Raw genomic sequence first — 27,529 nt, 5'->3', positions numbered from 1 at the left:
TACCATCATCAAAATATTGCAAGCGGAAGGCTCTTATACTGAAGAGGTGAATGTTGACAAAGAATACCACAATTCTGACGACGGAAGCTAAAGGTTGGGTCATTCAGACACCCACTGGACATCCGAGGGGTCTGTGTAGAGGAGAAGAGAGGACTGGCCGTACTGAGTGAGTTAACCATCAGCAATTAGACAACTTTTTTCATTAAAAATCCACTTTGACGGGAAAACAAATTTATGATCATACTGGCATGTAGGAAACACTCTATAGAACACAAAATATTAGATAATCAAACAATCCAAACATTTCATGTTCGGTTGTGAATGAAACACTTCTGACTATTACTGGACCACTGATTTAAAAAGTTTTCACAGATGGTTCAGTAAGTGAAAATGGAAATACTGGATCAAGCTATTCTTATCGTTCAAAAATGTCCTCTCCTGGACAGTCGCTGATACTCTGATTTTACAGCAGAATTGTTTTCAGTTTTGATGGCAGTAAACTACTGGTCTAGTTGCATTGCATTTATCCATATCTAAGAATTTCTTGTGTTGACTCCAAATCTGTACTTCTTTTCACCGGGACCACCCGTGACTGCCTGCTGACAATTATCGTATGCTCGTCAATGAAGGGTTGTCACCTCAATGACTCAGTGAGATATGACATTACTAAGCTTAGTTAGGATATCAATCAGTGTTGTTTTTTTCCTGGTATTTTTCCTCTTGGGATTCTGCGTTGTTTGTTCATCGGCAATGCCTGATAATCAGTTACACTGCACAGAAATACACACACACACACACACACACACACACACACACACCGGTACTACAGTATAGGCCTTAGTGTGCCTCTCTGAGCAAACGGAAATACCTCTTCAAACACGAAATTTCACTCAAATAAGTTAACAGCATTTTCTCCTCAGTATGACATATACATCCAAAAATACCTCTCTTTTTTTTGACACCCTACACTGAGCGTGACTGGATGACTTTCTCGGCGGACCATCTATGCACTGACACATATGTAAGTTGTGAAAGCTACAGTGTGGGGAGGAGGAGGCCACATGGGATTTAACGTCAGCCGTCTTGATGACTCGGAAAACACAAAAGTTTGAAGGATGAGAGGACGAATGGGTAGACGGCTGTGAGCCTGAGCACGGTACAAAGCGAACTTAAGTTTGGGGTGTTGTTGCAGTTGTATGTGTGCATGGATACAGTGTGTCGGCGGATAACATCTTTTTGTCAGGCCGGCGAGCAGGGTCGAGCTGCACAGACCGTCGGACACTTCAAGGTGGACGGAGTCGGAGTTTTGAACATCGAAGATCATCAACTGAGGCTATTTACAGCACTTAGCCTAATACTCAAAAATAGGTACTAAATATAGGCCTTAGTGTGCTTCTCTGAGCAAAAGGAAATGCCTCTTCGAACACGAATTGTCAATCAAAAAATTAACAAGCATTTTCCCCTCTGAATGACATCTACATCCAAAAATACCTATTTTGTCACCCTACACTGAGCGCCGGCGACTGGATGACTTTCCGCGAGCCACTTATCTAAGTTAGCACTGCACTGACACATGTAACTTGTGAAAGCTTCAGCATTGTGACTGCGATTAGGAAACCAGTTCACACACAGTCTTGAGTAAATAAACACACTGCCATCAGCAGAGGTGACACAACAATGTGCGAAGACATGACTGTTAGGCCCTAGGGATTCCGTTTCTCTTAAGTTCTCAGTCTTCAAAGATCGATTTTGTGACAAAACATCGATTGTTCATTTTATCAGCGAAGTTATCGAATTTTTCTATGCATGTAGAGCATCCTAAGTCACATGTGTGTGTTTGTGATTTGCCATCGAAAAAGCAGAAAAGTGACATTCGAAAGTTTCTCAACACTTAGGCGAAAAGCTGTCGTCTGCTCCAGGTCGCATTTTCATTAGTAATGGTGTTTGACCCGTGACGTCACATCCAGCTTCTTCCGCAATGCCAAATGTATGAACTGTAGCGGAGAGGTGCACAAGAAATCGCGAAAATGTCCGGGAACGTGGGCATGGAACAACTGATTCCAGTTGTGAACAGGCTCCAAGATGTTTTTTCATCACTGGGAATACCATTATCCCTTGATCTTCCGCAAATCGCTGTTGTGGGCAGTCAAAGTGCGGGCAAGAGTAGTGTCCTCGAAAATTTTGTTGGCAGGTAAGTAAAGGAGTTTCACTTCCGGTAAGGACAGGGTCCAGGCTCTGTCGATAGACAAAGATGATCAGTTTATGTTGATAAAAGGATCACAATTATCTTCATATATTTCTTTGTTGGTTTCTGTATCGTTTGTCATCATATTTGATATATACTAATACAGACACGTCGTGTTAGTCTTCAAACAAAGTGTGTCGCAATGTGGTGGGAAGCCTGAGGGGCGGCACCTTACCTTGCCCCGGGACTGTTTTGGGTTTGTCATGGTTTCTCGAGTCATTTAAATCAATCAGAATTCAGTTGGTAACCATGAAGATTGAGAGCTATCCAAAACAACAGCAGCAAAACCGAAGGGCACAGGAAAACTAGTGACTATTTTTTTTGGACAATTTGTGTTCAAGTTTTGGTAAATGCGGACTGGATTTAAGATTTTCTTGGATGTGAACAAATTCTGTTGACAGATGCGACTGCATTTGTCTATTCAACAGATTTACTTGCATACAAATTATGCAGATCACGTATTTTGCCAAGCGCACATTATTCATAGAGAAATTTGTTAAAATTGTCCTCATAAAATTCGGTCATCAGGAAAAACAGTTGTGCTTTTTGTCACCTTGTCACTGTGACTGATGGGATGCATAAAAAATTCATACAAGAACTTGGAGTTAGTTGTAGATGGAGTTCATCATTGTAGGATATTGCATTTTAATGATCCAAACATTTACTGCTTTTAAACAAACGACAACAACAAAAACCTATTTCATTTTCCCCCATTATTGTTTCTAAACATACAACAAACACTTGAATTTGAAACAGTCACAAAATCATTTTTTGATTGAATATAAACTTTCAGTTTTACTGGATTTCTAATGAATGAGTTGGATTTATGCTTATAATTGCTCATTAGCTGACTAAATCAGTAAATGAAGTTTCATATCAAGACTTCTCAGTTATTCTCCTTTTGGATAAAAACAATATTTAAATCATATAACTTTATAACAAACAGTTTTACTCTTAGTTTTCATAACACTTTTTAAGCCTTTTTCTTTTTACAAGTTTTCAATCCATTTCTTGATTTTCCAAAATTTGCTATGCACTTTGCAAGCAAACAGTTGTGACCCCATATTCATGAGAAACTCAAGATCAACCTTCTGAGTCTGACCAAACCTATTTTCACCCTTTCATCTGCCTCTCTGTACAGCACTTTTTTTTTTTCTTTTTCTTTTTTAATGAAACAAGAAAAAGTACAAAAAAAATCCCAGATCTCGCTGGAACTCAACCCAGGACATTTACTTCCTAGTTATCCCAGTGGGGTGTTCTACTACAAGGCCATTCTGTGTGTGTGTGTGTGTGTGTGTGTGTGTGTGTGGAGAGAGTGGTGGGGTGAGAGTCACTGTATATTGTGTGAGCATGTGTGGATATATCATATCAGAATGTGTGTGTACATATATGCATCATCATATATGCATGTACCTATGTGTTCACACAACAGTGATAGAGATTAGTTACAACCTGAGCCATGCAAATTTCAGATCTGAGATCAATATATAAAATTTGTATATTATATATATAATCCAGCAGTTTGGCTTGGACTTTGACTGGGACATTGAGGGCTTCGGGGGGGTGGGGGGGGGATGCAGGTCATTGTGTGTGTGTGTGTGTGTATGATAGTTTCAGCAAACAGCTGACCCATTGTGGTTGAAGAGCAAATGTATAGTGATGATGATATGTTTTATGTATTGATTTGTGTAGTGATAAATCTTGTGTTAAGACAATATCAGATCACTTAACAAATTTCACACATGGCTTTCACAAGTATGCATTTTAACTCAAATTCAAAGGTTTGAAGGACAAAACTTTTTTTCCCCTGTAAAGTGTAATGATGTATATTTTGAAGGCTAGAGAAATTTTGGTTGAAAAGAGGGAAGGGATGGGCTTCTTTTTTTCTTTTTTTTTTCAAAAAAGGTAGGTTTTAACTTAATTTAAGGCTAGACTTCAAAGAGTTGAGTGCAGGAATTTCAGTGCGAGGTCCAGAGACAAAGAAAGAGCAGTGGTGGACTGTGGAGTGTTTGAATCTGTCAGTGCAGAAACAGGGTGGGTCTGAAGTCGATTGAAGTGAACAAGATGGGGTGCAGAGTTGAAGCCAGTGACGGAGAGGGGTGGGGCAGATTTGTTTACGATATAAATCAAGATGCATGCATAGCATCAGTGCTGATACTTACTTGGCATCAGCCATCAGTCACTGACTCATAGTCATGAACACAAATCTTAAATCACCCATCCTTTTGAAGGTTTTTCTAATTCTCCTGTAAGATAATCGCAACTACAGTTTCAAACACTGAAAAAAAGTTACTGCTGTCTCTGTGATGTTTGACACCAAGTAGATGAACATTACAAACAAAAAGATAAAAAAATTAGCCAAGAACTGAAGAACCAGCTGTGCTTACACAAAGCCATTCTTACGTCTGTGTTGTGAAATGCAGTGGAACACAGTGCCAGAAAATTTCAGACTTAAAAACAGACAACAAAAAATAATACACATATGCATTAACGGGGCTAAACATAATCCAATATTTGTTTGTGTGTGTGTGTGTGTGGAAAAGTGTGTATGTGTGACACAGAGAAAGATAAGACAGATAGCTGATATCTGGCTCAGACTGTGTACGACTCAAATGACAAACAAGAAATAGTCTCACGCAAAGGTCTAGCGCAAAGACAGATTTCACTAGTAGAACACTTACTGCCCGCACCATTTTATCACAGTAAATATTTCCTGACATCTGCCTGAGGCACACTTTTTTGTTTTTATTTCACTGGTTTTGAATATTTAAAAATCCAGCTTATGTGTGTGGTGTTGAGAGAGGTTATAATATGATGGTTTGGAAAACTGGACCTTGAAAATTGCGCAGATGTTATTTTGTTTGAAAGCGTTCTGTACCAGCCTGTATGAGTGTATCTATTACTGTATGCTAGTTACAGTTCAGATTAAAATGCACATTGTATACTGTATGATGGGTGTCTCAGTCTGTGTGTATGTCTTTGTGTGTGTATGTGTGTGTGTGTGTGTGATTCACTGATTGTTGACTGTTTCAGGGTAATTATTTTTCCTGAGCCACAATAAGTGCCTAAGTGTGCACAGACAGGCATGTATTCTTTAACAAAAACTTTTTTCTTTGTTTTTCTTTTTCTTTTTTTGCAGCAGCGATCAGCACAAAAACAACAGCAACAAGAACAACATTAGACCACACACACACACACACACACACACACACACACACACACACACACACACACACGCACACATGCACACATATTAAACATTTCGCATGCAAAAGAGTGTGACAGTTTACAAATAAGAGTACACATTGTGGGTGGTGAGGGGAGAGGGCGGGGAACTGCCAATTGGGGAGGAAAAAAGGGATGTTTTTCCTGACGCATTAATTTTGAAAATGAGTCACTGGTTTTTTGGTGATCAAATGGATTTCTTTTTATGATAGAAAGTGGTGATTCTTCTAGCCAGTATCAGTGCAAATGAATCTGAATTTTTCTCTCTTTTTTTTTACATGAACAGATTTTATGTAAACTTGTCAGAGTTGTCCTACTGACATTATTTGACTTTACACTGCAGTTTGAATTAAACAAAAGATTTTCAGTTGAATTGTTTTATGATCATTTCCAAAAGAAGTCCTGTCAGTCAATAAAAACAAAAACACATGAACTGCACAGTCATCTGAGTATGCAGTTTCACTTTTTGTGTACTGTCATCTGTTCTGAGTTGACATTGATGCAGACTGCATAATTATGACTGTATCAGTGGGTACTATGTAATGTCGTGTGTAGGCTGACTCACTCAGGACGGCCACTTTTCTCCTGTTCTTCTTCTCCCTTCACATAGACCTCTTCTGATGTACATATGTCAATTGGGTGTCTGAATCAACCTATATGTTTCGAATCCAGAAATGCATTTTTCATAATTTGTCTTCAACCACCTCTTCCTTTTTAGGACCTGCCCTTTTGTTAGGGTTTCAGTGGTGTCAGCAGTGGAAAAATGTACCATCGTCGCCTGTTTTGTGTTGTTGTTGGCACCGAGAGAGTTGACAGTGTCAGTGTGACAGTTTGTGGCATAGGACTCAAGAGACAGGGATTCTAGGAGTAGGAAGAGAAAAGCAGGAAGAGACTGCCGGTGGTTGTTCTGCTGAGTAATACCACTGTCTGTGTTTATTTGATATGAATTTACTAATCATGTGACAGTGTTGAATGGTAAGGATATGAGACCTTTGGCAAACCATTGTTGTTTGTTTGTTTGGTTTTTGGGGGGGGTGAGGGGCATGGGGGGGTTGTTGGGTTTTTTGTTTTTGTTCTTGTTGTTTTTTCTTCCTTTTTTTTTTTCTTTTTTTTTTATAGTCATTTCACAATCCCTTAGTTATAAGTGTTTTTGACAGGTGTGTCTCTGTTTGAATATGTTGATTAACATACTACACATGCATGTATAATAAACTTATAAAGCATGTGGCCATGCATAATATGTGTGTGTGTTTCATGGCTGCATAAGTGTTATTATATATATGTATATATGTTAGAATGTGTATCTCGGTCACACACACACACACACACACACACTGACATGCGTGCATTGTATGCTTAAAGTTAGACACACAAATAAAATGCATATACACAGAGGGAGATGCTGTCTCTCTGTCGCCGTGTCTCTCGTAGTCATAGTCATGCACATGTTTATGAGCACACCCACCCCCACACAAAGACCCAGACATGACACGCCAACAAAACCAAACACGAGTACCTGTTTGAATGACATTTAACATCAAATCCAGGCGTGGCTTAGTTTACGTGAGCACGTTTTGGTAGAAGCAATCCCTGTCATGTGACTGTATGTTGTAGACATGTATGTTTTGTGCAGCCTGTGTTATGATCAGTGTGTGTTTTACGGTTTACAGTCCACAGGCTCTCAGATCATGCAGAAAAGAAAGCAATGTTCAGAGTGGTAGTAGCCCTTCTCTCTCTCTCTCTCTCTCTCTCTCTCTCTCTCTCTCTCTTTATCTTACCCTCTTTCCAACACATTACAGTTTACACAAAGATAAAGAGAATTCTTTTTCTTGGCTGTGTTTTCTTATTCTTCGGTTGTTTGGTGGTGGTTGTATGGTTGGGGATTGCGATGGTTAGGTTAGGGATGGTGGTTAGGTTGGGATGGTTTGGTTGGGGATGGTTGTTTGGTTGGTGATGCTGATGGTTTGGGATGGTTGTTAGGTTAGTGATAGTTTGGGATGGTTGTTAGGTTGGTGATAGTTTGGGATGGTTGTTAGGTTGGTGATGGTTTGGGATGGTTGTTAGGTAGGTGATACTGATGGTTTGGGATGGTTGTTAGGTTGGTGATGTTAGGTTGGTGATGGTTTGGGATGGTTGGTGGTTTGGTTAGGGATGGTGGTTAGGTTGGGGGTGGTTGTTAGGTTGGGATGGTTTGGCATGGTTTTTAGGTTGGGGGTGGTTCTTAGGTTGGGGATGGTTTGGGATGGTTGTTAGGTTGGTGATGGTTTGGTTGGGGATGGTGGTTAGGTTGGGGGTGGTTCTTAGGTTGGGATGGTTTTTAGGTTGGGGGTGGTTCTTAGGTTGGTGATGGTTTGGGATGGTTGTTAGGTTAGGGATGGTTTAGGATGGTTGTTAGGCTGGTAATGGTTTGGTTGGGGATGGTGATTAGGTTGGGATTGTTGTTTGTTTGGGGATGGTGATTGGGTTTGGGATGGTTGTAAGGTTGGGATGATTGGTTGGCGGTGATGATTTGGTTTAGGGTGGTTGTGAGGTGGGATGTTTTGGTTGGGGGTGGTGGTTAGGTTGGGGGTGGTTGTGTTGTTAGGTTGGGGTGGTTGTTAGGTTGGGGGTGGTTGTGTTGTTAGGTTGGGGGTGGTTTTTTGGTTGGGGGTGGTTGTTAGGTTGGGAGGGGTGATGGTTTGGTTTGGGGTTGTTGGTTGGCTTCGGTTGTTTGGTGATGGGTCGTATAGTTTCCGGTTGTGGTTTGGTTGGTTGGTGGCTGATTGTTTTGCTTTTGTTTTGTTTTCTGTCATTGCTGGTGATTTTGTTGTTGTTGTTGTTTTGGGGGGTTAATGATGTGGGAGGTGGGTGTTGAATTTTCCCTTTTCAAATTCTGCTTTGTCATGAACTGATAAAGTTCGTGTGACTTGTGCTTGTTGTACTTGTAGATTTATTCATTTATTAATATTTATAAGAAAGAAAAAGAAAAAACTTCTCTAAAAGCCATAATAACTCCCATTGGTAACTCATTTGCATTCATATGGTGAACACATCTAGAAAATAAAAAAATTGATTAATTGCCAAGATTCTGACCGCACACCCAACAGTCCTGCATTAACTCACAGAGGTCCTGCACATAGCGATCATCCGCATCTGGTGAGCACAAATGTTGATCATGATGTGGGAAATTGAGGGGGAAATCCTGACCCTTCACCAGGATTTTGAACCTCGGACCTTTTCATTCTGTTGACTTCCTATGATGACTAACTCCGAACATTTGGGATTTCCTGTTCAGGACCCACTGCTGTCTGTGTCGATTGTTATAACCTATTACATGACTGCTAGTTTGATCTCTTTGGCTGTGTAGGTGGTTTTTGAGTGTTTTGTCTTGTAGGAAGTACACACGCACACGCACACGCACACACATATGCACACACATGCACACGCGCGCGCGCGCGCGCACACACACACACACGCGCACACACACACTCACTCACTCACTCACTCACTCACTCCCTCACTCCCTCAAGTGAAGTACACACTCATACTCGAACTTTCATGATTATTTTGATACACACTGATGTGTGCACAAGTATACACCACACACCATGACACACACGCACACACACACATGCACGCACGCACGCACGCACACACACACACACACACACACACACACACACACACACAGAGAGAAGGAGGGCATTAAACAAATCTGTCCAAGTGACATAATTAAGCCACATGAGGTATTTTTTAGCACAAAGTTCCAACCTCCCACTTCCACCCACTGACAAAAAAAATCTTGTCATGTGATGTGTGTAACCGTATTTGTGAAGAAAAACAAGTAGGAAAGTAAACTTTTTTCTTTCTTTTTTTTGTAACAGATACTTTGTTACAAGATGATGAAAACATAAGCAAGAAAAGTGTTGTTGGTTGGTTTGTTGATGTTATTTCATTGTTGTTGTTTGTTTGTGTGTGGGAGGGCGGGGGGGGGGGCATTAGTACTGGATATCGCGCCATAGAAATGTTATGAATTATTAGTATTATTATCATTGATTATTAGTATTATTGCAGTCCTCCTGTATGAAAACATGGGAAATAACAGGGCACTAATTTGTGGAATTCTGTTGTTTGGGAAAAAAAACATAGTCATGTGGAACCACTGGGTTACAGTATATGGAATTCTGCTGTATGGAAAATATAGGGAATCACAGGGTAAGAATATTATGTGGGAATCTGCTTTGCAGAAATTACAGGGAATACCAGGGTAACTATTTGTGGAAATCTGCTGTACATGGAAAACATTGGGAATCACAGGGTAAGGATGCGTGGAAATCTACTGTGTGTAAAACGTGGGTAACCGCAGGGTAATAAATCAAGAAATATAGCTGTTTCAAAAAAACATAAGGAATCACAGAGACTGAGAGGAATGCAAGGAATTCTGTTTGTGTGGAAAATATTGCAAGGAATCACACGGTAAATTGATACGTTGATTTCTTCTGAATCGGGAGCGAAATCCTATACTCAGCAGTTCTCGTCCTCTTTGCTTTGGCCATGGATTTCTCTGACCTGGTTGAAGATGATTATTGATCTCTCACACTGCTCTTGCCTCCCCTCCCCTCCCCTCCCCTCCCCTCCCCTCCCAAGTGCCCCGTCTTCTCCTGCTACAATGCTGTCTTTGCCCCCTCTCTGGTTGTTGTCCCCCCAGTCTTGGAAGCTGAGAGTTTTTGGACATTTGCCCATGTTTGGGGGGAATTGGATCCATGGCTCTCTGTGGCACCTGGCATCAGAGCTGACAGATGAGGTTTGCTCTCTGGATTATAGTTTATACTCTGAGTAATAAACACTCGTAATAATAATGATATTTTACATTTATAACATTGCACCCTTTCTCTGTAAGAACTCAGGGCGTTTTTACATGAAAGAAAAAGTTACAAGTTACATGAATCGTTCATGTATTCATGACCACTCTTTTCTCAACCCTGTCTGACCTTTTTTTTCTTACCACACCCCGAAAACTTGTCCTGTGTTTGGACACCGCACAAACCTGATACTGTGCTTGTTACGCCTACATGCGTTTCCATGTATGTGTACACACGCTGAAATTTATGTACATGAACATACACTTGAGGGAATGTACACACATCCATTCATTCATTCATTGTTATTGTCCTGGGCCGATCAGTTATTATATTCATAGACAATAGAAAAAGATTTGGTATGTGGTTGTGGGCTTTTGCAATTATCAACGTCTTATTTTGTTATTTTTAGGTAGTATAGCTGTAGATCATGAATATATGTATTACTGAATTACAACATTATATGTCACGTACACATTTGGATACAGGTCTATAACTAGTGTAATTGTCACATGATTTAAACTTAAACTTGAGTGACTGAGTGACTGTTTAGGATGTTAAAGTGATGGATCATGGGGGGGAGGGGGGTGCCAGGGGGGGTATATGGGGGGGGGGGGGTTGCACATTTTTCACAGCAAATAGGTGAAACAGTGCGCGAATGCACATGTCCATAACTGTGTACAGCAGAATCAAAGTTAAGGTAAAAAGACCACTTACAGAATGGTTGCCATCCTCCGTCATGAACCCTCAACCATACCACAGTTGAGTTAGACAGCAGCCCTTCACTGACAAGCAAACTTGTCAGCAGCAGGCGGTCAAGGGGTTAATTAATTACACAACATGGAAGAAAACACTACAATAAAGCAAGCTGTGCCGGGCGTAATCTGTATAGGGAGCTCAGAGTCAAGAGATGTGAGGATCCACTTTTAGGTAATTGGAATGCAAAACAACATAACACGTCACGGGTGGGGGGACCTGGGGGGGGAGGTGGGGGGGAGTGACCCTGTTCATTATAACATTATGTTCTCCCTGTTTAGAACAGCCAGAAGCGATCAGCCAGCATCCTCTTTCTCAGCAGTTCAGTTCTGTTGTTGCTGAACAGGTTCAGGGAAAGGTTACTGTGTGTGCATTATTTCCCATCCTTTCTTTTCCCTTTCATTAAGCCCTTCACCCCTCCCCCCCCCCCCCACACCCACCCCTTCTGCCCCACCCACTCCAAATCATTTCAAGCTTGTGCATGAGAGCAAAACAAATCTGTTTACAGCTAAGCATTGATATGTTTTGGATAATGATAACAAACTGTTCTAAAAATATATCTCCTTGATAGCCAAATTCTTTGTTTACAAATTATGTATAATCAATAAAGGCAACATTACAAATGTTAATAAAACTGTTAATAAAGGATCTCAAACAGCCATATGAATTTTACAAACTTATTTTAAGAATGGCTATGGCAGTTTGGGATATAAGAAAAAAATTTTTTTTTAAATGGAAATGGACACCAAATGCATGTTTAGTACAGGACTAAGCTTTACAACAATTGATATCATTATCACACAGAATTATTGTGTTCACAAATATTTACTGTTCTACCTATACTGTTTTGATGTGGTAGGGTCAGTATACACAGCAGTATTATCATATGTTTTTACTTCCCAGTGCATGTACAGGCTGTAATTGTTTCTATAGATCTGTAAACCTTTGAATGAAAGATGTTTAAAAAATAAGTCTGTGCACATGTATAGACTCTTTGAATGGGGTTGATTTCTGAAAGGCAGAAGTGCAGTATGTAGATGAGAGCTTTCTCAGTTTTTTTCCCCTTCTTTTTATTTCTCCTTCTTTCATGCTTGCTGGCCAAAAGCTCCCAGATTCACTCATTTCTGAGCAGTGTTTTTTGTTGTTGTTTTTTTTGTTGTTGTTGTTTTTTACAGTAACGAACTGCCATTCAGGCAGCCATATGGTATGCCACACTTCTTTTTTGGGGTGGAGTGGCAGTTTACATAAACTCTCCTGAGGTTTCTCGAATGGCAAAATTAGGCCATGACAGTCTCCTGGAATTTAACAGAAACTGTGCTCCAAAGTTCTGCTAACTCCTGAACGGCACACACATTCTGAGCCGTCTTACCATACCCACTAACTCCCGGTATGTGCAGATTTACACAGAAACTAAAGGTAGAAAGAGAGAGAGAGAGAGTCGTGAGTAAAAAACGTACCATTGATTTTCTTCCTCATTTGTGCCACCCAGTCTCTTCTTTCCCTTCCCCTAACCCCCCACCCCCACCCCCACCCAAACTCTCCTAACCCTACCCCCCCCCCCACCCCCCCCCCCCACCCCCTCGAAAAGGGATACAGAAAATTAGGGGGTGGGACAAGAGGGGAAGGGTGGAGTACAGGGTGAGGTAATGTAGGCAGTGTAGTGGCCTGTGGGGAACTTTATGATTTGCAGAGCAGTGTGTTTATGGTGGTTGTCATGTGGCAGCAGAGTTTTTTTTAGGTCTTTACGTGGTAGACCCGTTGTAAACAGGGAAAACTTGAGAAATGTACTGCATCGTGTTGCATGATAATGAACCTATATTGCATTTTTATTGTATTGCATTTTATGTATTAATTACCAGATGAGACAAGAAACCGAGGGCCCATGTGCAGCAATCACTTGAAGCAAAAAAAACAACAACAAAAACCAACCTCTCATCAGCTAAAGGATTGTCCCTAGAGAAAAAAAAAAGGGGGGTAGAGAAATCCATTACGACAGCAAAACAAATACATTTACAGGCAGGAAAAAAGAGAGAGAGAAAAAAAGGTGGTGCTGCACACTGTATTGAAGCACTCTTCCAGCGGAGGGCAACTTGAATTTCACACAGAGAAATAAGTGGAGACTAAAAAGTAACACCGTTACATTATATTTGTGAAATCCACGGCTCCTCATCCAACGCGAAGCCCCCTTCATGCTTCGGATGATGCACATGCTTCATTCGCGTCACTCTTTCCATTCAGGTCAGTGTCGGCGATAGGGACATGACAGCTCTGTGGGTTCCCTTCCTCCCTGGCTGGGTATTGATCTCCATTCCCCTTCGTTTGCTTTAAAGAGAGGGAGAGAGGCGTGGAGCAGAATGTATGGCTTGTTGTAGGAGTTGTGTATTGGGTTCCCGTTTTGGGATGGTTGGTTTGGTTCTGGTTTTTTTTCTGCAAGCATTGGCAATACAGGCCCATGTGTGGAAGACTTGTGCTGTGGTTATGATGATGCCTCAGCATTTGCTGTGAATGATATTGCTATGTTCCACCCTGGCCCTAACTTTGACATTGCCTTATACATATGATTTTTTTTTTTTTTTTTTTTTTTTTTTTTTTTTTTAAATAGTTGAAGTGAATACTGTACTTGTCTTACTTGTCATATCAGTTTGTTTGATGTTGACCGCAAGATTCATGAATCTCCAAATGGTCCAAAACTAAGCACTGAACTGTTGCAAATGGGCGATCAGTCAGGTACTAATTATATAGTGTGAACACATTACTTGTTTTTTGTCATGTAACATTTCAAAGACTTTCCATCACAACTCCCCCCCTCCCCTGTATCTAAATATTCTGCATGTTGTGTTCAAAGTAAAACTTTTTCAAATGGAGATTGGAAATGCAACTAAAAGCAGAGCTGTTTTAAAGGGAAAGGGGCAGGAACATGTCTTGAAAATATATATATGTATAAAAATGGGGGAAGGGGGTAGAGCGGGGAGGAGGGGGGGGACACCATGTTTGGGTGGAGAAATTGATCTGCAGAAGGAAATCTCTCTCTAGTCTCAGCCACTGAATCAATAAGCATTGCTGATCCCGTCAGCTGGCAGGTCCCCTCAAGTCATCTCTCACCATTCATCTGTTGCCCAGTCACACTCTGTGTGTGTGTGTGTGTGTGTGTGTGTGTGTGTGTGTTACTCTTTGTCTGTGTTTGTGTGTGTGTGTGTGTTACTCTTTGTGTGTGTGTGTGTGACTTTGTGTGTGTGAAGGGGATGGGGTTTGGTCATATGTTGTTTTGTTTTTTTACATGGTAGTGATATTGTACTGATGCGTGCATTATTGCAGTGCTTGCATACCATGTATGGGCAATGCTTGCATACAATATTTGGTGACAGAAAAGGGTAACTTCATTTTGTGTTAAAGACCATTAATGGTTAAAATACATTAATAATGGATACTTATATAGCACACTATCCAGAAATCTGCTCTAGGTGCTTTACAAAAACGCTTTTGATAACATAAAACATTATATCTATGTTACATACACACACCAAAATGTGACCACACACACACACACACACACACACACACACACACACACACACACACACTGCATACATACATTTTAACATACATTCATCGAAGACTCTGCCTTTCTTTGTTGTCGTTATTGTTATAAGCTAGCATTAATGTGCGTTACATTCATGCACGACTGTGCCTGTTTGTTTGTTTTGGGGTTTGTTTTGTTGTTGTTTTTGATAAATGAAACAGAAAGGTTGAATGAAAGTTACAGCAGATCTGCAGATGTTGATTCACAGTCAAGAAGTGTGTGTGTGTTTGTGTGTATAAATATGTGTGTGCGTGGGTACACAGACATCTGTGTATGTCTCAATGTCTGCACTTGTGTGCATGCACACATAAGCATGTGAGTGTGTTTAACTATAAAGGAATATGCCACAACAATGGTATGTAATTCTCACTTACTGCAAAACTTTTGAACCCGTTTTGAAAGTGAAAAGTGAAAGTGTAGGCTCAGTACTGGAGTCTTAACTGGAGGCTTTAACCATGGTAGTCTTGAGTGTGCCATTGGACTGGTACTGTGGTAGAAGTTGTGTATTCTGCAGACAATGAAATGTCTCAATCTTTAAGTCAGGGCTTAACATAAGTTTGAAATCTTAGGGGTCACATGGACTCTTTTGCCATAATTCTACAGGATCCCAGACTACCTTGAGTGGGTCAGTCAAATGCTGTGCTCCTATCATGTCTGCACATTGCTACACACGTACAAAAATCATGCATACCTTCTAGTCCTAATTGCCTTGGTTTCTGTATCAAGAAGTAACTGAGGGTGCAGCAGACGATCTTAGCGTCAGGCTGAAGGTCTGATACAGGATTTCCGCTCTTTTGGTGTCAGCTCTAGAATATTTTTAGAACACCCCAGGTGTGCTTGAGGAAAACAGTGCATCGTAGCCATTTTCAGAGTGTCCGTGACGCATATGATATATATATATGTGTGTGTGTGTGTGTGTGTATGTGTGTGTGTGTGTGTGTGCGTCATAAGAAGCCTTGAGGAATAGGTGGGAATATAATGAAGTAGGATGAAGGCTAAGTCAGAGAGCAGGAGACTGGCTCAGTGACTTGGGTAAAAGAAACAACAGGAGGAACCAGGACAGAGAGAGGGGGGAAAAAAATCATTGAGCAGAGCTCCCCCCTCCCTCCTTCTCAGTATAGTGAGGATGTTTGTGGTGGTATTGCCTTGTCGCCACCACCAACCAACCAACCAACCAACAGACCGCACCCCCCACCTTCCCTTCAGTAGTAGTAGCACCAGTAATTCAGGAGTATTGAATGTGTAAAGGACTGATTGATTGATTTGGCCGGCTGATGGCGCTGTTCTGCAGAAGGGAATGAGGCTGGAACTGGAAGGAAGGGGGATGGAGGGGGTTGGGGGAAGGGGGGGGGGAGAGAAAATCAACTGCTGGCTGACTCTGGTTATTCAGCCACTTTTCTTTTCTTTTTCCTTTTTTTTTTTTTTTTTTTTCATCTTTTCTTTTTTTCATTTTCTGTAGGTCCCCACCCCTACTACCTCCCCACCCCTTCCCACCCCCTCACAGGAAATCAATGAAGCACAGAATGCTGTGCTGGCTGCATCCGCTGCCTCTTCGTCTCCCACATTTTTCTATGGGTCTTTTTCAGAGTTTGGCTTGGTTTCATGTAAATAGGACAGTGTTAATTGAGCTGTTCAGTCATAGCGTAGTGCTAGTGGTGTTAACTTCTAGCTACCCACAGGAGAGTTTGGTTTCATACAGACAGGGTAGTGTATTGAACTGTTCAGTCATTGTGTGAAGTGGTGTTAACTTTTAGTTACTCACAGGAGGGTTTGGTTTTATGCAAATAGGACAGTATATTGAGCTGTTCAATCACACTGTAAGTGATGTTAACTTTCAGCTACCAGCTGGAAGGTCTTGTTTTATGCAGATTGGACAGTATATATTGAGCTGTTCAATCATAGTGTGCTTCTGTCAGTGGCGTTTACTTCTAACTGCTGGAAAGGACTGGTTTCATGCAAATAGGGCGGCATATTTTGTTGTTCAGTTACAGTGTTAGTGGTGGTAACTTTTAGCCACTAAACAGGAGGGTTTGCTCTCCTGCAGACAGGACTGTATATTGAACTTGTTCAATCATAGTGTTAAGGTGTTAACTCTTAGCTACTAAACAGGAGGGTTTGCTTTCCTGCAGATGGGACTGTATATTGAACTTGTTCAATCATAGTGTTAAGGTGTTAACTCTTAGCAACTAAACAGGAGGGTTTGCTCTCCTGCAGATAGGACTGTATATTGAACTTGTTCAATCATAGTGTTAAGGTGTTAACTCTTAGCTACTAAACAGGAGGGTTTGCTCTCCTGCAGATAGGACAGTATACTGTGCTGTTCAAACATGGGGAAAATAGTGTTAACTTTGGCTTTCGACAAACTCCAGGGGATTTGGTTTCCTACAAATAGAGCAGCATATTGATTGAGCTGTTTAGTCAATGTATCAGTGTCATTAACTTTTCACTGTAGAACCCCTCAGATACTAATCAGATACTAATTTTATTTTAAGTTCCTAGAGGAAGTCAACATTTTGAACTTGATTTAAAATTTGCATGGACCGAAACAAATGTAGGTGGGGTTTTAATACTTTTATGTTATTTTCAATATTTTTAACTTGATTAAAATTTTTACATGAACTGGACAAGACATGGTTGGACTGGTCTTTCTAATGATAAATGTTGTTTGATGGACCTTTTGATGTTGCGTTGGATTCCTTTCGGCTAGTTTTAAGAACTGACATGTACGCAGCCCAGAAATGGCCCCGTTGTGGTCAGCAGGGCCGTGCTGAGCAACATGGTTTGATTTGATTTAGCCATGGAAAGGTAGCTCCACCCCTCCGTAACAGCTGTTTCACTTTCAGTTTCAATTTCAAGCAATTGGCAGGGCTTGCTGATTGATCCATGTGTAAGCTACATCACACATGCTTTAAAAAAAGAAAAAGAGGAATTAGGGAGGATGGATCTATGTGTCATGCCTGTCACCATACTGACCTGATGTGTTGTTCAGGCCTGGATAGCCCACCAAGCACAACCACAAGAATGAAAGAGATGAGCAAAAGTAACAGCTTAAAAGAATATTTTGTAGGGTTTGAAATAAATTAAGTTTTCTGTAGATGTGTCTGGGAAGAAGGTACGCTTATGATCCTCTTACTATTGCACCCTCATATCGCCACCACCAGCCCCCTAAATCACAACCCGCACACACACACACACACACACACACACACACACACACACACTCACACTCACTCACTTACTCACTCACTCACACACTCACTCACTCACACAGCCCCAATCATGTATCCACTTCCAAGAAAGTAAATTCAGAATGAATAATAATAATAATAATGGTATTTATATAGTGCTGAATCTTGTGCAGAGACAAATCAAAGCGCTATCGCACCAGTCATTCACACACATGCATAACTCTAAAACTGGAGAAACTAAAGACAAGGAAGAGGCAGGGAAGGGAGGTTATTTTGGGAAGAGGTGGGTTTTAAGGCCAGACTTGAAAGAGCTGAGTGTGGAGACTTGACGAAGCAAAAGAGGAAGTTCATTCCAATTGCAAGGTCCAGAGACAGAGAAAGAACGGCGGCCAATAGTCGAGTGTTTGAATCTGGGTATGCGTAAACAGAGTGGATCCGAAGTTGATCGTAGTGAGACATTGAAGGGAACATCAAAATAAAACTGTAAGACCAGGACTTGAGAGAGAGAGAGAGATTGCGATGAATAATTAGTTACACCTGTTGTTGCTGTGTTGCAGAGATTTCTTACCTAGAGGCTCCGGCATTGTAACCAGACGACCGCTGGTACTGCAGTTGTTCAACTCAAGAAATGGTGAGTGTGCTTCTCTACCTGTTTTTTTGCATAATGCTCCTCTCAGTTTCTCTTTTCATGATGCTTTTAATCCTCTGGCATAAGAATGATGGAATGGTCAAGGTATATGCATGGGTATGTTACTATGTATTTTTGCCTAATTTCCTTTTCCAGTTTTTTATTGTTGTTGTTGTTGTCTTTTTAGATTCTGTGTGATCAAGAAATGTGTGTGTAGTGTGTGTGTGTGTGTTTTTACCCATTTTTGTAAAGCACTTGCTAATCAGAAACGAATCAGTTGTGCTGAACTTGCGGAATTGTGTGTAAGAAAAGATCTTCAGAGTGACAGTGTGTTGTACTATTTTTGTCTTGACAGATTTCTCTACATGAAATTTGAGCTGCTCTCCTTGGGGAAAGGGTGTTGTCACAAAACAGCAGCACCCTTTTTTTCTTTTTCTTTTTTCAGCACCCTTTTTTTTTCTTTCTTTTTTTAAATATCTGAGAGTGAATTTGTTTTTCTATGAAAGTTTTCTTTGTTTTTTTTTCATATATCTTGTTGCTTCAAGCATATAACTGGGGACAAAATGTTGCCAGGGACAACCTTTTAGTTGCTGTGGGTTCTTTTGCATGTGCAAAGTGCATGCTGCATATTGTTGGACCTCAGTTTATTGTCTCATCCAAAAGACTAGCAACCAGAGACCACCACTCAAGGTCTAATGGAGGGGTAAGGGGGAGCATTTAAAATCCAGGTCTAAGTGTGGAACTGGAACCCATGGACACTTGATTCCTAGTCGGATGCATTAGCACTCGGCCACCGCGTCACCTTGTGTGAGTGTGTCACTGTGTGTGTGTGTGTGTGTGTGTGTAGCATGTTACAGGTGTTATTGATGATTGCCAAGACTTAATGGTAAGCGGAAATGTCATGACATAAAGGAAAGTTAATGTCTGGCACAGCAACAGCATAAATCAAAACTGTGTACTAGGTGACAGCACCGGCATATAACTATCAAGTTTGTTCTGGATCTGTCATCCGTTTTGTTCGTCGGTCTGTGACAGAAGTGTGATAAGAAATTATTGACCTGTAACACATTGGAGCCTTCTTTTCATTTACCTGGAGCTGTGTATGTGTTAACCCGTGAATCTCTGTGTATTATTTATTATGCAAAGATTGAAGTTGTTGAAGCAGTGAAAACTTTTATATATATATATTTTTTTTTTATTCCTTTCCTCTTGTTACAGAGTATGCAGAGTTTGTTCACACCAAGGGCAAGAAGTTCACCGATTTCAGCTTGGTGCGGAAGGAAATCGAGGATGAAACTGACCGCGCCACCGGACAGAACAAGGGCATCTCCAACATCCCCATCGGCTTACGAGTCTACTCTCCCCATGGTAGGTTCTAGTGGATATTAACGTCTTATTCACAAAATGTAATGTTTAGTAGAAGCACTCAAAAAGCAAAAATTAACACGACCTCACCAAAAAATGTAATATTTAGAAGCTTTCAAAAAAACAAAAAGCTAAGCACTACCTCACCAACTGACCACTGGAACAAATGGGATACATGTGAAGCATAAAGATTAATAATACAACATTCTTGGAATGAATGTCTTTTTTTTTCCTTTCTTTTAATCAGCCTATTACAGCGAACCTACTGGACTTTTCAGTAAAGACTTGAAAAAAAAAATGTGTGCATTACAGTCACTAAATGTTGACAACACCAGAACTGATAATAGAACAGGAATGTGGCATTTCAACATTTAGCGGGTTGATGATAATATGTGCTCAACTGTCATGTGACTGCCAGTGCCATATATACAGGTTACATTGAAAAAAAAACAACCTGGTTTTAAAACAGTTCTGTTTCCACCTACGGGTTGACATGGTTTGTCAACACACTCAAGTGTCGGTTAAAGAAATGAGGCACAGATTGGCATGGTTTGTCAACACACTCATGTGTTGGTTAAAGAATTGAGGCACAGATTGACATGGTTTGTCAACACACTCGAGTGTTGGTTAAAGAAATGAGGCTCAGATTGGCATGGTTTGTCAACACACTCATGTGTTGGTTAAAGAATTGAGGCACAGATTGGCATGGTTTGTCAACACACTCAAGTGTTGGTTAAAGAAATGAGGCTCAGATTGGCATGGTTTGTCAACACACTCGAGCGTTGGTTGAAGAAATGAGGCTCAGATTGGCATGGTTTGTCAACACACTCAATTGTTGGTTAAAGAAATGAGGTACAGATTGGCATGGTTTGTCAACACACTCGATTGTTGGTTAAAGAAATGAGGTACAGATTGGCATGGTTTGTCAACACACTCAAGTGTCGGTTAAAGAAATGAGGCACAGATTGGCATGGTTTGTCAACACACTCGAGTGTTGGTTAAAGAAATGAGGCACAGATTGGCATGGTTTGTCAACACACTCGAGTGTTGGTTAAAGAAATGAGGCTCAGATTGGCATGGTTTGTCAACACACTCATGTGTTGGTTAAAGAAATGAGGCACAGATTGGCATGGTTTGTCAACACACTCGAGTGTTGGTTGAAGAAATGAGGCACAGATTGGCATGGTTTGTCAACACACTCGAGTGTTGGTTAAAGAAATGAGGCACAGATTGGCATGGTTTGTCAACACATTCGAGCGTTGGTTAAAAAAAAAAAGGCATAGATTGGCATGGTTTGTCAACACACTCGAGCGTTGGTTCAAGAAATGAGGCACAGATTGGCATGGTTTGTCAACACACTCGAGTGTCGGTTGAAGAATTGAGGCTCAGATTGGCATGGTTTGTCAACACACTCGAGTGTCGGTTGAAGAATTGAGGCTCAGATTGGCATGGTTTGTCAACACACTCGAGCGTTGGTTGAGGCAGATGATCTCTTTCAGTTGTTTAGCTGTAATCACACCCAGGGGTACATGGACATCTGTCTGCACTGAGGAGGGCGTTTCAAGACGTCCCAGCAGGAAGAACAGGCACAGCTGTAATCAGTCTAGTAGTAAATTTTTTGTCCCCTCCCTGCACACACACACACTCTCTCCCTCTCTATCTCTTCCCCTGCCCCCTTTTGCTTTTTGTTTTGCTTTCCAAGTCAGTGAAAGCCAATAGATCGCCCCATGATCAGTGCCGGGTGTCCGTAGCAGCCAGGAAGGTGACATTTGTTGGTTTCAGACATGTTTATCCTGGCTATGTGGTGATGGGCAGGGAGAGGGAGAGAGGTTTGAAGTTCAAAGCGATTGCTGTCTGAGGGTAATTGTGTTTATGTGGTGACTTTTCAAACCTTTCTCTCTCTGTTACTTGAAAACTCTTACTTTGTCGTCGTCCTGTCATTTGAGAGTCCACCCTCCTGCTGCTTTGTCCTTCCTGGATTCCCTGTCCTGTGCACATGGAGTGATCTGCTGTTTTGATCTCTCATCCTCATCCTCATCATCCTACCTCCTCTTCCTCCTCCTCCTCCTCCTCCTCCTTCTCCTCCAGAACCTCTTCCTGAACCTCCACTGTCAAATCTTTCCTGTCCTGTACACATAGAATGATCTGCTGTTTTGATCTCTCCTCCTTATCCTCCTCCTCCTCCTCCTCCTCCTCCTCCTCCTCCTCCTCCTCCTCCTCCTCCTCCTCCCCTTTCTCTTCCTCCTTGCCCTCCTCCACCTTCCCCTCTTCATCATCATCACTGTCACATTCTGTCCATACCTCATCTTCCTGGTCGGATCTACCACTTTCAGCAGTGGTTTCCTCAATCTTGTCTCATTCTTATTGTCTCTATTTTTTCTTTTTTTTCTAGTGTTGGCGGCAGCTTTTCAGTAAATTGGGCATTATATGCTGCCTTTTTTTTCTTTTCTTTGTTTTTGTTGGGGATTTTTTGTTTGGTTTTTTTTTGTTGTTGTTGTTGAGTTTTTGTTTGTTTTATTGGTTTTTTTGTTGGTTTTTTTTGTTTTGTTTTGTTTTTTTTTGGTTTGGGTTTTTCTTCTTCTTCTTCTTCTTGCTTGGGACAGGGGGGTGTTGGGGGGGGGGGGGGATTCTGTATTTTGAATATTTGACCCTGCCATGTCTTTCAGGATCTATCTGACTTTGTCAGCAGCCATTTTTTTTAGTTGTATATGTTCATATGCCTGTTCATTTAGTGTGGTTTGCCTTATTTTTAGATTGATGATTATATAGTAATTTTTTGTTTGTTTGCTTGTTTTTTTGCTTTCACAGTTTTTACAGTGTTTTAAGTTCAGGATCGTGGCTTCAACCTAACAGTGTGGATTGGAAATTCAAATGGATCAGAATCTCTGGGGGCTGGGGGGTGAGGGGGGGGGGGGGAGAGAAAAGTGGTCATGAATGATTTATGTAATTTGTCTTTTTTTTTTCTTTCATGTAGTAAAGCGCCCTGAGCTCATAAGAGAGAAAAGGCGCTATATTAATGTACATTATTATTATTATTATTTTTATTCATTCGGATGAGACGATGAACCGAGGTCCCGTGTGCAGCATGCACTTAGCGCACGTAAAAGAATCCACGGCAACAAAAGGGTTGTTCCTGGCAAAATTATGTAGAAAAATCCACTTTGATAGGAAAAACAAATAAAACTGCACACAGGAAAAAATACAAAAAAAATGGGTGGCGCTGTAGTGTAGCGACGCGCTCTCCCTGGGGAGAGCAGCCCGAATTTCACACAGAGAAATCTGTTGTGATAAAAAGAAATACAAATACAAATAATTGCCAACTTCTGTCCTCTGCACAGTGCTCAACCTGACGCTGATTGACCTGCCGGGCATGACCAAGGTTCCCGTGGGGGACCAGCCACCAGACATTGAGGTGCAGATCCGCTCCATGCTGATGGAGTTCATCACCAAGGACAACTGCCTCATCCTGGCCGTCACCCCCGCCAACTCCGACCTGGCCAACTCGGACGCCCTCAAGATCGCCAAGGAGGTGGACCCCCAGGGTGGGTTGAGTTGTGTGGGGGTGTGTTATGTTGTGTGGGGGTGTGTTGTGTTGTGTGGGGGTGTGTTGGGTTGTGTGGAGGTGTTTTGGGTTGTGTGGGGGTTTATTGGGTCATGTGGGGGTGTGTTGGGTCGTGTGGGGGTTTGGTGTGTTGTTTGGGGGTGTGTTGGGTTGTATGGGGGTGTTGGGTTGTGGGGTTTTGGTTTGGTTGTGTTGTGCAGGGTTGGGTTGGGTTGTGTTGTGCAGGGTTTGGTAGGGTTGTGCGTGTTTGGGTTGGGTTGTGTCGTGTTGTGCGGGGTTTGGTTTGGTTGTGTTGTGCGGGGTTTGGTTGTGTTGTGTTGTGCAGGGGTTTGGTTGTGTTGTGTTGTGCGGGCTTTGGTTGTGTTGTGCGGGCTTTGGTTTGGTTTGGTTTGTGTTGTGGGGTTTGGTTTGGTTTGGTTGTGTTGTGGGGTTTGGTTTGGTTGTGTTGTAGGGGTGGCTTGGCTGTGTTGTGCAGGGTTTGGTTTGGTTGTGTTGTGCAGGTGCTTGGTTTGGTTGTGTTGTGGGGTTTGGTTTGGTTGTGTTGTGGGGTTTGGTTTGGTTGTGTTGTAGGGGGTGGCTTGGCTGTGTTGTGCAGGGTTTGGTTTGGTTTGGTTGTGTTGTGCAGGTGTTTGGTTTGGTTGTGTTGTGGGGTTTGGTTTGAATTAGTTTTGCTGTGGGGTTTGGTTTGGTTTGGTTTGGTTGTGTTGTGGTGTTTGGTTTGGTTTGGTTGTGTTGTGTGGTGTTTGGTTTGGTTTGGTTGTGTTGTGGTGTTTGGTTTGGTTGTGTTGTGTGGGGTTTGGTTTGGTTTGGTTGTGTTATTGGGTTTGGTTTGGTTTGTTGTGTTGTGGGGTTTGGTTTGTTGTGTTGTGGGGTTGGGTTGGGTTTGGTTGTGTTGTGTGGGGTTTGGTTTGGTTGTGTTGTGTGGGGTTTGGTTTGGTTGTGTTGTGTGGGGGTTTGTTGGGTTGTGTGGTGGTGTGTTGTGTTGTGGGTTTTGTTTGGTTTGGTTGTGTTGTGTGGGGGTGTGTTGGGTTGTGTGGTTTGGTTTGGTTTGATTGTGTTGTGGGGTTTTGTTTGGTTTGGTTGTGTTGTGTGGGGTTGGGTTGTGTGGGGGGGTGTAGGGTTGTGGGGTTTTGTTTGGTTTGATTGTGTTGTGGGGTTTGGTTTGGTTGTGTTGTGTGGGGTTGGGTTTGGTTTTTGGGGCTGGGTTGTGCTGTGTGGGGTTGGGTTGGTTTGTGGGGGGTTGGGTTGGAATGGGTTGTGTGGAGTTCTGTTGGAATGGGTTGTGTGGAGTTGGGTTGGGCTGGGTTTGGTTGTGTTATGTGGGTTGGGTTGGGTTGGGTTGGGTGGGTTAGGTTGTGTTGTGTAGGTTACGTTGAGTTGTGTGAGTTACGTTGGGTTGTGTGGGGGTGGGTTGGGTCGGGTTGTGTGGATTTGGGTTGTGCTGTGTGGAGTTGGGTTGAATATGAAGGGATGGGGGTGGGGGTGTATGTGAGTCTGGTGGGAGTGTTTGTGAAAAAAAGAAAAAAAAACAACCCAAAAGTAGTATTGATGTTTGATATCTTTTTGTTGTGGTGATGAGATTTTGTTCATTTCCAGTAACGGAATATTTAGATATATATATAATATGCACACATGCACCACACGCACACACACACTCTCTCTCTCTTTCCTTCACAGCAGTGCAATTTCTGATCTTCGTTGTCAGGTCTGCGCACGATTGGTGTCATCACCAAACTGGACCTGATGGATGAGGGCACAGATGCCAGAGACATCCTGGAGAACAGATTGCTGCCACTGCGCAGAGGTCAGTCACTGGTGGAGTGTGTAGTGTGTGTGAGGGTGTGGGTTGGGTGTGTGTGTGTGTATACATGTGTGTGTGTGTGTGTGTGTTGTGTGTGTGTTTAAGGGTGTTTGTGAATGTGTGGGTTGGGTGTGTGTGTGTGTCTGTTGTGTGGGTGTGTTTTTATTGTTGTGTGTATGTGTTTGTGAATGTATGTGTTGTGCCTGCAGTGTGTGTGTCTGTGTGAGTCGGTAGTGTGTGTATGTGTGTTTCTATATTATGTGTGTATGTCTGTAGTGGGTATTTGTGTATGTCTGGTTTGTATGTGTGTTTCTGTTGTGCATGTGTCTGTTGTGAGTGTGTGTGTGTGTCTACTGCGTGTGAGCATGTGCTCGCATGTGTTTTGTGTGTGTGCATGTGTGTTTTGTGTCGGATGGCTAGAGTGGGGGGGAGAGATTGCAGCAGCACATGTGTTTATGTGAGAGAGAAAGAGAATGCAAGAGCATGTATCATTGTATGTGTATATATATGTGAGAGAGAGAATGCAAGAGCATATGTGTGTATACATGTATAAGTGACAGTGTGTGTGTGTGTGTGTGTGCTCGTGCATGAGGACTATGGGCATGGACAGAATGTGAGACAATTCAGTGCATGTGTGAGAGAGAGAGAGAATGTTGGAGCATATGTTTGTGTGTGTGTGTGTGGAGGAGGTTTTGGTGTGCATGGATGTATGTGTGTCTCTTTCTGTCTGTCTTGTTTCCTCATTTTATTGTCAATTCACGCAGTGTAATTTTAGACAGTCTGCACTTCAGAATACATGCAGTGTGTGTGTGTGTGTGTGTGTGTGCTAGTGAGGTGGACTGAGTGGGACGTATGTATGCAGCGGGGAAGGCGTAGGATTAGTGACAGACAAATGGGTGGGAGGTCAGAGAGATCACCTTGGATTGCTTGATGTTTTGTGGGGAGAGAAAAGGGTGGGATGGGGGAAGGGATGCTGTAGTGAGGTGAAGAAAAGGGAGGGGGGAAATGAAAATGGGGAGAAAAGGGATAGGTCTATGAGTAGAAACAGAAGGGAACAAGTTAGATGAAAAGAAATGAAATAATGAATAAGTCTTTTAATGACCAGGGCTGTGAGGGGTGGGGGAGGAACAAGTGCAGGCAAGAACCTCGGGGGAGAGGGGGGAGTGGGGGGGGGGGGGGTAACGGGGAAGGTTGATATTTCCGTATTATATGAATTTCCATAAAGGCAGTTCGGTGATTTCTTCTTCGTTTATGCATCCTCACTGATGGAAAATCTCAGTTCAGTGGATACATTGTTTCTAACATGTGCACCAAAAACTGTTACAGTTTACACTGATGAGTTTGGGTTTATCCATTCTTTGTGTGCGTAGTGATGGGGTTTATTTAAACCTTCAGGACAGTTTCAAAAACTGCCATTGAGGGTGAAGAACGGAAATGTACATACGGCACCTTGCCACCGTTACACTTCTTTCCCTAGAAAGAGAGGAAAGGCGGGAAGAATGGACAGAAAGATTATTTTCTGCAAACTTTTGATGGTTGAATCTACTTTTAGAGTTTGCCTGCTAGTTTATTTGTGTAATATTTTGAAGTTGTAACCTTATGAATAAAGAAAAATGACATCTAGGTAAATCAAAGGTACAAACAAAGAACATTTTCAAAACTTAGAAAATGTCAGTCTTTCCCAAATGTAACCTATGAATAAAGAAGAAGACATTGGAAAGTTAAAAGTACAAACATAGAAATCTTTCCCATCTGAGAAATGTCCGTCCTTCCCAAAAAGTATTTGTATATGTATTTCTCGTTTTTTTGTCACAACAGATTTCTCTGTGAAATTCAGGCTGCTCTCCCCACGGAAAGCGTCTCGCTACACTGACAGTGCCGTCCCTTTTTTTTTTCTTTTTTTTTTCCCTGCGTGCAGTTTTATTTCTTTTTCCTATCGAAGTGGGTTTTTCTTCAGAATTTTGCCAGGAACAACCCTTTTGTTGCCATGGGTTCTTTTACATGCGCTAAGTGCATGCTGCACACGGGACCTTGGTTTATCGTCTCATCCGAATGACTAGCACCCAGACCACTGTGACGCATCAGTTATTCACAAGACATTTGTTTTTCCACTGTCATAGGCCAGGTTCTCTGTATATGTTTTTACTGCACTTGGATATTGTGAGACATCCAAAGTTCATATTCTCCCAACACTCTTTTCTTTTCCTTTCATTTGTGCTGTCAAAGAGGATGCTGCATTACAGCGTACATAAAGAGAAGGAAGGTGTTATACTGAAGAGAAGCTACTAGCCGCTGCTACTTTTGATTTCTTCACTTGGGCAGAGCAGTGTTTTGCATGGCA

The 27,529-nt window shown here is 41.9% G+C and overlaps 1 protein-coding gene across 5 annotated transcripts in view; it reads left to right on the top strand.

Moving 5' to 3' along the window:
* Nucleotides 1–1,964: 1,964 nt before the first annotated feature.
* The window catches only part of LOC143289568 (dynamin-1-like), a 79,451-nt gene continuing 53,886 nt past the window's right edge, over nt 1,965–27,529 (top strand). For 4 of the 5 annotated variants that reach the window (XM_076598590.1, XM_076598589.1, XM_076598586.1 and 1 more), the window contains exons 1-5: nt 1,965–2,191; nt 18,390–18,463; nt 19,679–19,828; nt 23,164–23,367; nt 25,093–25,191. In XM_076598590.1, coding sequence (XP_076454705.1) covers nt 2,028–2,191; nt 18,390–18,463; nt 19,679–19,828; nt 23,164–23,367; nt 25,093–25,191 — 691 coding nt within the window. In that variant the 5' untranslated portion in view covers nt 1,965–2,027. The remainder of the gene's footprint in view (nt 2,192–18,389; nt 18,464–19,678; nt 19,829–23,163; nt 23,368–25,092; nt 25,192–27,529) is intronic. The other variant, XM_076598587.1, reaches the window with a different exon arrangement.

Source organism: Babylonia areolata, chromosome 14, assembly GCF_041734735.1.
Source record: "Babylonia areolata isolate BAREFJ2019XMU chromosome 14, ASM4173473v1, whole genome shotgun sequence".
NCBI classification, from domain to species: Eukaryota; Metazoa; Mollusca; class Gastropoda; order Neogastropoda; family Buccinidae; genus Babylonia; species Babylonia areolata.
This window is presented reverse-complemented; position numbering and strand designations above follow the sequence as displayed.